General features: G+C 49.1%; 1 protein-coding gene across 1 annotated transcript in view; it reads right to left on the bottom strand.

Annotated features, from left to right (window-relative positions):
* Window positions 1-8,116: 8,116 nt before the first annotated feature.
* The window catches only part of CCT5 (chaperonin containing TCP1 subunit 5), a 120,208-nt gene continuing 116,813 nt past the window's right edge, over window positions 8,117-11,511 (bottom strand). The window contains exon 11 of the mRNA XM_069613732.1: window positions 8,117-8,396. Coding sequence (XP_069469833.1) covers window positions 8,269-8,396 — 128 coding nt within the window. The 3' untranslated portion in view covers window positions 8,117-8,268. The remainder of the gene's footprint in view (window positions 8,397-11,511) is intronic.

The following is an 11,511-nucleotide window of genomic DNA, read 5'->3' as shown; positions in this document are numbered from 1 at the left end:
TTTCTTGAAGTTGATCAAAAATCCTAGATCCGTGAGCAGTTGGACGGTCTTCCTTGTGTGTTCGACAGCGAGCTCCCTTGACTCTGCCCAGATGAGCCAGTCGTCCAGGTAAGGGTAGACGTGGATCCCCTGTAGGCACAGCCGTGCTGCCACTGGTGCTGGGCACTTGAACACCCTGGGCACCAACTTCAGTCCGAAGGGAAGGGCCTTGAACTGGTAGTGCCGTCCTTGGACTACAAATAGCAGAAACTTCCAATGTTTTTCAACATGGGGATGTGAAAGTAGGCATCCAATTCCAGCGATGATGGGAAGTCTCCTTCCTCCAGTTGTCCCAGGATGTGCTGGAGGGTAACCATCCGGAACTTCTGGGACCTGATGTACTAGTTTAGACGACGAAGGTCAAGGATGGGTCGCAACCGCCGGTCTTTTTCCTTACGAGGAAGTAAGGAGAGTATACTCGGAGCCCTGGAGCCTCTTTGGGACGAGTTCGATGGCGCCTTTCTTTAACATCGCTCGTACCGCCAGTAGCAGTTGTGGGATGTGATTTTCCTTTCTAGCCACAGGTGGAATGCGGGGACACTTTCAGGAATTCCAGTGTGTGCCCGCATCCGGCACCCAACGGTCAGTGGAGATGGACTATCACACCCTGGCGAAGTTTGCCAGCCGGCCTCCCACCGGGGTGCTCAGGTGGGGGCCTGACACTACAGCAGGTGCAATCCTGCTTGGCGGCGACCTTGCCGCCCTGGCCTCCTTGGCGACGATGAGATCCTCCTTGCTTGCTGGGTCCTCTAGGCCTCCTGCGATGAGGAGAGAGCCGCCTGGCAGTACGTCGAGGAGCTGCCGACAAATCCTTTGGAGGCCCCTTGCTTGCCTCCAGCACCCCAAAAGGGCGGCCGTTGTTGCTGGAGAACGCCCAAGGCCGAGCCGTCTCCACGTCGGCCTTGATAGCTTGCAGCGACTCGTCCACTGCCTTGCCAAACAGGTTGTTCCCATCGAAAGGCATATCCAGGACCCTGGTCTGCACATCTTGACGGAAATCGGTTGCCTTGAGCCAACTGCGCCAGCGAAGGCAAACCCTGTTGCCCATCTGGCGGAAGCCAGTGTCGGCAATGTCTGTGGCCACCGTTATGGCGTGGTCCGACGCCACCTCTCCCGCCTGTAGAATCTCTAGGGCCTCAGCCCTCTTGTCGTCCAGGAGGAAATACAGCAGGGGAGTGATCTTAAACCATAGCTCCCCGTCGTAGCGGGCCACAATCGCGAGGGCTTTGGCCGCTTTAATGGTAGTCACCGCTGACGTGATGACCTGTCCCATGGCGTCCAGTTTTTTTCCCTTTGCCGTCCGGCAGAGATGTCAAAGTTAACGCCACTCCCCACCGCCACCTTCTTGGCTCCCGCGGAGACAACCGAATCCAGGGTAGGCTGTGCCCCAAGACACATGGGGGTGGAATCCGTACACAGTAATTCTTCTCATACAGGTCTCTCTTGGCAGGGTCTGTGGACAGATTCTTCAGGAGCAAGAGCCCCTCGTCCCAGATGTCGTTGAGCAACGGAACCGAGAGGACAGTCTTCCTTTTGGCATCCCGTCGTTGGTAGAGGAACCCTTCCTTCTCTTCCACGGGGCCCGAGGAGGTGATGGAAGGTCCACCCCATCTTCACCACTGTCGTCATCCGTCCCCGTCGTGGCAGTCTGTTCCCATATCATCCCTTGGCTCCGGAGACGGGGAAGAAGGCTGTGCAGGCCGAGAGGGCTGGAAAGGAGGGTGGTGGATGAATTCCCCTTTGCTTACTTGTAGGGCTCCCCGATGGTCCAGGCTCTGCTGGGTCGTCAGATGGTGGTAAGGGCAACCTTGTCCTCATCTCCGTACACAAGGCCTGGATCGCCATCAAGACCGCTCCTGGACTGTCTTGCGGCCCAGGGACCGGTTGCGACGGGCGGGGAGTGGAATCCTCCCATCGCTGCCGCTTTCCTCGTCCACCTGTTCGGGATCATTCCTGTGGGACCAGACCTCCTCGAACTCCTTTCTGGCCAGTTCCTCTTCAGAGGCTATATCCATGTCCGCGATAGCCACCGGCCCCTTTTCACAGGGGGTCTTATCGATGGGCTGAAAAGAGGATTCCCTCCGCAGTGGCAGGGAAACTAGGCACTGGGGTAGCCTCCACAGGCTTTGCCAGGGCCGCCACGACTCCCTCGATAGAGGCCTTAGCCAGGTGAATCAAGGCCTTCACGACCTTGGAGGCGCTTCAGGCCTTCACCTTGGAGGGAGGAGGGAGGGTCACCGCCTTGCTCCCCCTCAGCTGTCGCCAGGATCGACCGGGGCTTCTCCAGAAGCTTACCAGGGTTCTCCAACTTCCTCTTCCGAGCCAGAGCGTTGGCTCGTGGTTGATGGCGTCTGAAATAGCGTCCTGACTGGCAGCCGAAGGAGCCTGACCGTTCGGCGCTCCCGGTGCCCGCGGACTCGTGGTGCTTAGCCTTTTGTTGGGTCGCCGGAGCACCCTAAAAGGACGAAGACCACTCGGACTTCTTTTTCTCACCCACTGCTGAGCTCTTCCCCTCCAGCCAGTTGGTGAGGCGGGTATGACGATCCCTCATCGTCCACTCGGACATGTTCTTGCAACACGCACAGTCCTTCTCCACGTGCGTTTTATCTTCATGAAGGCAGTAGAGACATTGAGAATGTTCCCTAAAGATTTGGCTACCGCCTTCGAGGTCTGCAACTTCAGCCTTGTTGCCAAAATGTGAGACCCTGTCAAAGGGCATGTTGAGAAGTCTGGATTGCACATCCGGTGCAAAACCAGACTTTCTCAACCACACAAACCTGCGCATAACAGTGCTAGTAGCCATGGCTCTGCTGATGCAGTCAGCAGAATCCAGACCTAACTGAAGAGACTCACATGGCTTTGTTGCCGTCTCCAACTATTGCTAAGAACGAGTCTTCCCCTTCCGGAAAGCGCTCTGCCGCCATGGCAATGCAGTTCCAAAGAGAGTGTTTGCCAGGGCACATGTGGAGTTGGCAGATTTGAGTGACATACTCCCCTCAGAAAATACATCTCTGTCCATGCATCTACTCTGTTGTCCGTATCTGGAGGCATGGTAGGGTAAGCAGCTTGCTTAGATGTTGCAGTAGTTGCCTGCACCACCAGACTATGGAGTGGGGTGTTTCGACAGGTAGTCAGGGTCACTACTGGATGGGTGGTATTTCTAGGTCAAGTTTTTATTTACAGCCAGATTGGTTTCCGGTGTTGCCCAATTAGTCGCCACCCTTTTATTAAGGCAATATGAAATGGTGCTTATAGGATCTGACGAGGACCCTTCTCTAGGAAGTCTTAAATAATCCTGTTTGAATGGCAATGGAGGCCTACTCCACCCCATGTAGTCCACTACCTTGGACAGGAGTGGTTTGTAGTATGCATCAGCATGCTCCCCCAGCCTCTGGTTTCCCAACCCAACTCAGGTGAGGTGCCAACCCCACTTGCTGTCTGTAGGTTGCCAAAGAGGTCTCTCAACCTCGACACCTCTGCTATAAAAAAAAAAAAAAAAAAACCCTGGTACTTTGGCGTACAATATTGTAGGCCAAATGGAGCCCCATCATCTGATTATGTTCCTCATAAATAGAAGAGACTAGTCTTTTCTTGGCAAAGGTACATATGTTCTCTAAGGTATGAGGAGTTTTACAAACAATGTACTTGACGCTGGAGGAGTCTTCGAAAACTTTTATTGGCACCATAGGTTTTAGTGGTGCTTAGAGTCTATGGCGAAGCTGGCAATGATGGTGCAAATGGAGTCAATGCCTTTGGTGTCAAAGGCATTGATGGAGTCGACAACCACGATTTATGCTTTCAGCTCAACTGATCCTTCGATTTTACATCATAGGATGGAGGCCTCGATAGCTCCCGATGTGGACCTGTCCTTCGTCCCGGGCTTGAGGGCGTGCAGGATTTAGGTCAAGCCCTTTCCTCCACGGCTTCTTTTGAAGGCACAGTAGGAGCACGGCTGGGAGGCTTCTGTTTTTCAAATATTTTGAGCAGCTCTGCTCTGAAGGCCTCCCACTCTGCCGGAGTGGATTTGTTTAGTTGGGCAAGATACCCTCTCAGGGGACACGTCCTACGAAGTCGAAGGAGACCAATGGTGCCTTCTCAGACCTTAGACAAGTGGTGAGAGGCACTCCTCGATCGACCGCTTAACCTTCCTCCCCTGAGGAGTGTCGCCTCTGGACTCGTCGGCTGAAGGTTTTTTGGTCAGGTTAGGAGATTTAGCGATTCGACCTACCTTCAATTTCCCCTTTTGTTCCTTCAAGGCCTTTCCTGTCATCAACTTGCACTTGGCGCAGTCTGAGGTGTTATGGTCTACCCTAAGGCACCACAAACCTATGCAATGTGGATTGGTCAATGACATTTTGACCAACAATCACAACACTTTTTGAACCCGGTCTTTGGGGTTGTCTGCGTCTACGAATACATTTTCACATTTCTGTTGAAATCGTCACGAAAGTGAAGAAGCGTGCCGTATTTCTCGAAGTTAAACAGTTGCGGCAAAACAGAACTGAAGCCAATGGGCGCTGCACGTGGTATATATGCCTTTGATGACATCCTCGAGACGGAGGCCCTGGAGGGACATAGAGTCTACCCCATCGATGCAGTGCCCTCTGCCGATAAAAGCTCAGAAGAAGCTGAAGCGGGATAAAAAAAAAGGTGAGGAATACATGGGAGGACAATCCATTCGAAATCTGCCCTGCTCCATTCATCAAAGACTGCGCAGAGCTCTAGCGCCATTGATGTCCTCCCTCATCAATGTCTCCTTCGCCACAGGCATTGTGTCAGGCAACTTAAAGATGCCTGGGCTCCAATGCCCCTGAAAAAGCCCACACTGGACCCAGATATCCCCACCAACTAACGCCCCATCACCATGGTACCAGTCCTACTGAAAATATTGGCCAGAGCAGCCTACCTGGAATCCAACATCCAAGGCCTGCAGCAATATTGTTTCAGGCCATGGCACAGAAACAGCCCTACTTGATTTAAAGAATCAACTTGATAAATCCAAAGACGCCAGCAAACCTGCCCTCCTATAGCTCGATCTCTCAGCTGCCTTTGATTTGGTGGATTACCAAATACTATGCCAGCACCTCCACTCTTCAGACCACTTCTCTACCAAAGCCACCACTTGGATCTCCTTTTTCTCATACAGAAAAATGAGTCTTCTCTACCACTGCCCCAGCCTCCCCCATCACTTGTGGTGACCCACAAGATTCCTCTGTGTCACCCACACTGTACAAGGTCTTCACAAAGCCACTATTTGACCTACTCAACTCCCAGAAAGTCTCCAACCCCCGAAGACATGCATTTACTCATACCCATCACCAGCGACTACGCCACTGACCTCACTCATTGAAACAAGTACACCAAACTATCCAAGCATGGATGGCAACACATGCTTTGCCTCAATGAAACTGAGCTGCTCCTAGTCTGCTTTCTAACCCTCCTAAACAGACTTGACAGCACACAATTTCTTTGCTATTGACAGCATTACTATTTAAGTAGCCAATAGTGTCAAAACTAATAGTATATCTAGACTCCACCCTGTCAATATCCAGGCAAGTCAATGCCATCGCCTCTTCAGCAGCTTACATTAAAAAAAACTTGTGCTTGACGACCGTTTCTCTGCTCAGAAAGCAGACTCGCCGTCGCAAGGGAACCAATACGATCCAAACGGGCCTATTAGGCCTTGTGAGCATACAGAATGTTCACTTGCAGAGAGTACTGAATTGATAATTTATTTCTATCGCGCTCATACACAAGCGTTTCAGAACACGACCAGGCAAGGGAGGGGAACAGGGGAGAACAAAAACAATCTTACTAGGCCCAGTGACATTGAGAACGTGCAAGTGCAAGGGGGAGGAGTGGAAAGGGTGGGGCAAAAGAACAGAATACAAAATCAATAAAATCAATAGAAGCAACAAAAGAGGTAGTGCAGCCTGCAAGAGAGGGGGGGGGGGGGGGGAGTGCTAGGGAGTGAGCAGCTGTAAGTGCCTTGGTAGAGTGGCCAGCAGCCAATAAATCAGTGCAGGCGTGTGGTAACATAAGCCAGTGGGTGCCAAGGCAAAGTTCTGGAAGGGGTGGAGGCTGTAGGCCATTGGGTTTGAGAGGCCAGGACCCAGGACGACACATAAGGGCCCTGGTCACCAATATCAGCAACTGTGGGATTTAGCAGAGTGAGGAGGTGAAAAGTAGAGTCTTGAGCTGCTTCTGGAATTTGAGATCCGGCTCAAGACGAAGAGGGAGGCTGTTCCATAGGAGGGAGCCTTCTGAGGAGAGAGATTGCCCACCAGCTCAGTGTTTACTGTTTAACAAAGCGCTTAACACAAAGTTGGTGCCGGTGGAGCATAAAAGATTTGTAGGCAGAGTATTTAGGGAGAGCAAGTTGCAGATGGCTTGGTGCCTGGCCCCAGACAGCCTTGTGGATGATGCAGAGTGATCTGAATTAGATCCTTGCAGCAACCGGGAGCCAGGGGAGAGTTTTTAGGGCTGGAGAGCTGCAGTCCCTGGCCTTAAGGCCAAGGGTAAGTGTTGCAGCCCCATTCTGGATTAGCTGGAGAGGAGGGTAGATCAAAGAAAAGGCTAACAGTAGTCTATCCCAGAGAGATCTAGAGACATTGCGCCTCTGGGGAAGTGAGAAAAGGAAGAATTCCTTTGAGGAGGTGGAGTTTTAAGTGTGACCTCTTGGCACAGTCCTGAATGTGAGGGATGAAGGAAAGAGGAGTCTAAGATGACTCCAAGGTTTCTGACTTCAGATGGAGTACGGGGAGAGCCCATAGAAGATGGCCAGAGTGCGGGACAGAAAAAGGGAGAGCTGGAGTCCCAATAGGAAGGATCTTGGTCTTGCTGGCGCTGAAGCAGAGATCATTCGAAGTACACCAGGATTGGCTGGCAGATAGGTAGTCAGGAATGATGGAAGTTTAAAGAGTTGTGCATCATCTGCATAACACTGGAAGTTTGGGGATAAGGCAGAGATGATGTGCAAGCGGAGCAAGGTAGTTAAAGAACCAGGGAGAAAGGTTGCAGCCCAGAGTGACGCCGCAGGTGGCGATAGAGGTGGGGGCGGGGGTGAGAAAGAGCCCAGAATAACCCTGAAACGGTCACTGAGGAAGGTCGTCAGCCATTCCAGTGCCCTCTCTGAAATATCTAGGGTCTTGTGGAGCAATTTTATGAGGATGGAGTGGTTGAACAAATCAAATGCATGGGAGAGATCAAGTAGGATGAGAACAGCAGGGGAGTGGGAATGCAGAGATGCAAGCAGTTCCTCTCGGATGTTCAGAAGAGCTGTCTGTGCCTCGGAATCCAGACTGACTTTCAAGGAGGCAACCAACAAGTTTAGTGTGCTGGGTCAGTTGGGGAGGACCAGCTTCTCCAAAGTTTCCCATGGAAGTGGGTGATGGATATGGGGCAGTAGTTGGCTAGACAAGGGTCTGCAGAAGTTTTTTTCAGGAGGGCTGCACAAAAGAATGCTTGAGGGAGGCAGGGGGAAGATCCAGTGGCAAAACAGTGGTTGCCGAAATCAGAAAGTGCAGGGGCAAGGGAGCCCATTTTATCCTTAATGGTTCTGGAGGAGCAGTGGGAAACCTGTTTGAAGACCATCATGGAGCAGAAAACTGGTGACCTCAGCAGGTGTGATGGGGAGAAGGAACAGAGAAAGTCAAAGGGAGGATGTGAGACCATAAGAAGCAAGCTGGCGGGGGAGAAGGGAGAGGGATGCAAGGGTGTTCAGGATGTCATGAGTTTTTGTAGTGAAATGTGTGGCCAGTGCGCTGCAAAGAGGTGAGGAGGAGACTGCAAAGGGGTTGGCTAGCTGCCTGCAGATTAAAGTGTTTAGCCGTGTTGATGGATGCACCAAAGACGCAAGCCTGGATGTGGGCCCTAAGGTAGCGCCAAAGGTAGTGATCTGTTTTTATACCAGTGTTCACCACTCCGAAGAGGCACGCCTAACTGCTCAGCCAAACAACCAGTGAGAGTTGGTCTAACATTTGGTAAAAACCTGCAGCAAATGTGGTATAGAAAAACCTAACACGTGAACTATTACAAATGTACATCTGTGATTTTAGTTTAAGAAAACACATAGGAAACCGATTAAATACATAATTTATTGTTTGCAGCGGTGGTGCTATATTGCGGATGAATTGAAATAAAAGCAAACAATAGCTGTTAATTAAGTGTTACAGTCCTACTGATCTGAGCTTTAGAGTGTTCCAAATATCAAATGTTTCCTGAAGAACTTTATTCCTCAGTCTCTCCTGGTCTGCGAATGTCATCTATCTTCAAAATCATTTTAACCATTTGGGTAGCGAGGGAAATCTGTTGCCTTTTGCCACTCAAGGTTTCAATGACATGCTGCTGCTTCATGTCTGCAACCAAACCAAAAAAAGTTAATATACCAACTTCTATAAACGTAATGACTTTGCATTTTATGATTTTTGCACCATCATATTAAAGTAAAACTTTCCACCCGACTACAGACATGAAATTAAGTTACAGAAGGTAAACATTTGATAGGCCTTTCCAAATCTTTTTTTGCAGATAAATTCCATAATATGGAAATTTGTGTTTTCAGAGCCATTATTGGTTTAGGATTTTGCGCAGCCACGGTTTGTGTATCTGCCTAGGTTTACCACAACTCACTTGGTAACCTGGGGAAGCAGTAAGTTAGATCAAGGAGATCATGAGTTGGGTGTGAAGTACAATACACAAGCGATTGCTCATCAACAGAACGTCTGCTACAGATGAACAAATTACTTACCCCATGTAATGTCCTTTCTACTGGATGTTCCTACTACAAATTCCTGATCTTTGATACATCCATATCCTGCTTTGCAGTTTCTGAAAGTTTTTCTACAGCAGAGGGTTCTGTGCAGCATCCAGTCGATGTCCGACCTTTACCATTCACCCATCTGGACGCGACACCGATGACATAAATAGCACAAACTGAGCCTGTTGCCTCAGTTCTTAGTTTTTCCCTCTTTCTACCCAGACAACTTCAGGATTAAATAGCACCCATGGGCGTTCAGAGAAACATTACAAATGTCACCCAGTGTTGGAGGGGTAGGCAGTGAGGATGAATCCATGGGCAGAACATCCAGTAGAAAGAATATTACCAGGGTTAAGTAATTTGTTCTCTAATGGGTTGCGTCCTTCCACGGATTCTTCATCTTGGAGATTCCCCCGTAGCAGTTTTGGGGATGGTATAAGGGGATTTCTCGTGGAATTCCAAATATTGTGCAGAACCGCTCTTCCAAAGCGTGCATTATGGCCTGACGGTGTACCCAAACAGTAATGCTTTGAAAAGGACCAGGTTGCAGATATGCAAACGTCCTGCACTGGTACACCTCGGAGAGACAAGTGGTTGCCATTCCTCTGGTAGAATGGGCTCGTACATTGCACAGTGCGACTCCATTGCAGGAAAAGGTCCCTGAAAACCTTAGGATGATCCAACGCAATACAGTTTGGACACTGCTTAGAATGGAGCTGGTATATTAAATAGTTGGTAATCTTGCCTGACATAAGCCACCATAGAAATGTAAAAACTAAGCCCTTTTGGATCAAGCCTGCGAAACCTCTTCATCCTTAGAAAGGTTAGGCAGTGAACAAAAATCTGGTAAAGTTACTTTCTGTTTTAGATATAATTCAGACACAACCTTGGGAAGGAAGGAGAGCCAATTTCACTTCGCTGCTCTTGGAAACAGTAGTTTCACCAAGAGAAGGTATTTAAACCTTTGGGAAATCTAAGACTTCCCTGTGTCACTGCACTGAAGGTACTTTGTGTCACAATGTAAAGATGATGCTTATGGAGTTTGTCAGACTCCAAAGTCAAAAGAAACAGTCCAAATCACAGAAAAATGAGTGGGGAAAGGGTCTCTCCATGTTAGAAATTACCCAAAACCCTAAAAATAACCTTCCCTTTGGAAAATATTAATGGGTGGTTTACACGACAGGGCTTGTAGCTCAATCTGAGCAGAAGTGATGGCTACCAAAAAGTTTAATGTTAACCTAAGTGAACAAGAATGTAGAGGTTCAAATGTAGCTCCCTTTGATGTTCATGGTATTTATATAGTGCACTGTCACCAACGTAGTTGTTCTCCAGGCGCTCAGGCGGATCTGTAAACTAAAGGTGGGATTGGGTTAAGAGGGAGTAGGAAAGTGAGGTGGTGTACTGTGGGCAGATTCAGTTCGGTTTTCACTATGCGATGAGCTTGGGTGTGCAATAGGATTGGAGCGGGTCCTCGCGTGCTGTTGCCATCTATGTGTTGGTTGGTGGTGTGCTGCAGTCCGTGAAGGTTGCTGTGAGGTGGTTGTGTGAAGTAAGCAGAAATTTGAGTTTTTGGTTAGTGGGTTGTAGGTCTCAATCCCTGTAGTTTAGTTTATGTATCAGGTTGTCATACTCGTTTGGTATATTCTCTCTTACTGATTATCTAGTTTCTGTGGTGATACCGTGGCTGGTTCCAGCAGATTAATTGGCTTAGTACCCCAGGTTCGGTGAGCATTATCCCTAGTTCGATAGTGGTTTATCATTTACCAGCTCCTATCAATTTACTCTGTAGTACATTGGGTGGTATAATCGTCTCTTCCCTTTCGGGACTGTAGTTTCAGGGCCTGGGAAGGCGGCTGGCCTTCAGCCAAGTTAAGGTAAATACCGGATTCAAATCCCAAGACTGAACAAGAAAAGGGACAGGTGAGGAGTATTTGTCAGTCCTTTGAATGACAATTGGCATCTTAAAGAGTTTTGCTTTGGAGTGCGTTTAAAAATGGATAACGCCGCCAGGTATCCCTCGACGGTAGCCACCTGCAGACTGATCGGCTAGGCAAGTGTATTGCACGTGCAAGGTTCACTAAGGAACATGTTACCTGTAACTGTTCTCCAGCATGGGTCTGGCATGGATTCACATGCTCATGATTATTGCCCCCGCCCCCATCAGGCAGGGAATCCTCGTTAAAGAAAAACCAGTTTCACCTTCAAAGTCTCTCTCCTATAAACCAATCACTGAGCTCTGGGTCATACTGCCCCGAGCCAATGACTGCCTTCTCCCCGAGCCCCTCTGGCAGCCATCTCCAGATTTGGTAGCAGGTAAAGTGGCAGTTATTAGGGAGAATGTTCATTCTGTGCTAATACCCTTCAACCTTAGTGAGCACCAGCTCTTTTGCTGGCCTTAAGGACTTTCATTTGTATTTCTGATCTGATTTGGACTCAGTTTAGTTGTTTTTGAACTCTGACAAACTCCATAGGAAGCTACCTTTTGTATTGTGACAGCACCTTCAGTGCAGTGTCACACAGAAGTCCTTTGGATTTCTCATAAGGTTTAAATGCCTTCTCTAGGGCAAACTACTACTGTTCCTAAGAGTAATAGTGAAATTGACTTCTTTACTTACCTGTTTTTCCTATGTAGGTCCAGTACACCACATCTTATGTGGAAGTGCTGGGGGGTTACTTAGTAGCCCCTTTTCCTACTTATGTAACATTTATGTTAC

Source organism: Ambystoma mexicanum, chromosome 5p (genome assembly GCF_040938575.1).
Source record: "Ambystoma mexicanum isolate Mex_15411 chromosome 5p, UKY_AmexF1_1, whole genome shotgun sequence".
NCBI lineage: Eukaryota > Metazoa > Chordata > Amphibia > Caudata > Ambystomatidae > Ambystoma > Ambystoma mexicanum.
Note: the sequence above shows the minus strand (reverse complement) of the source record. Positions and strands in the feature narration are given on the sequence as shown.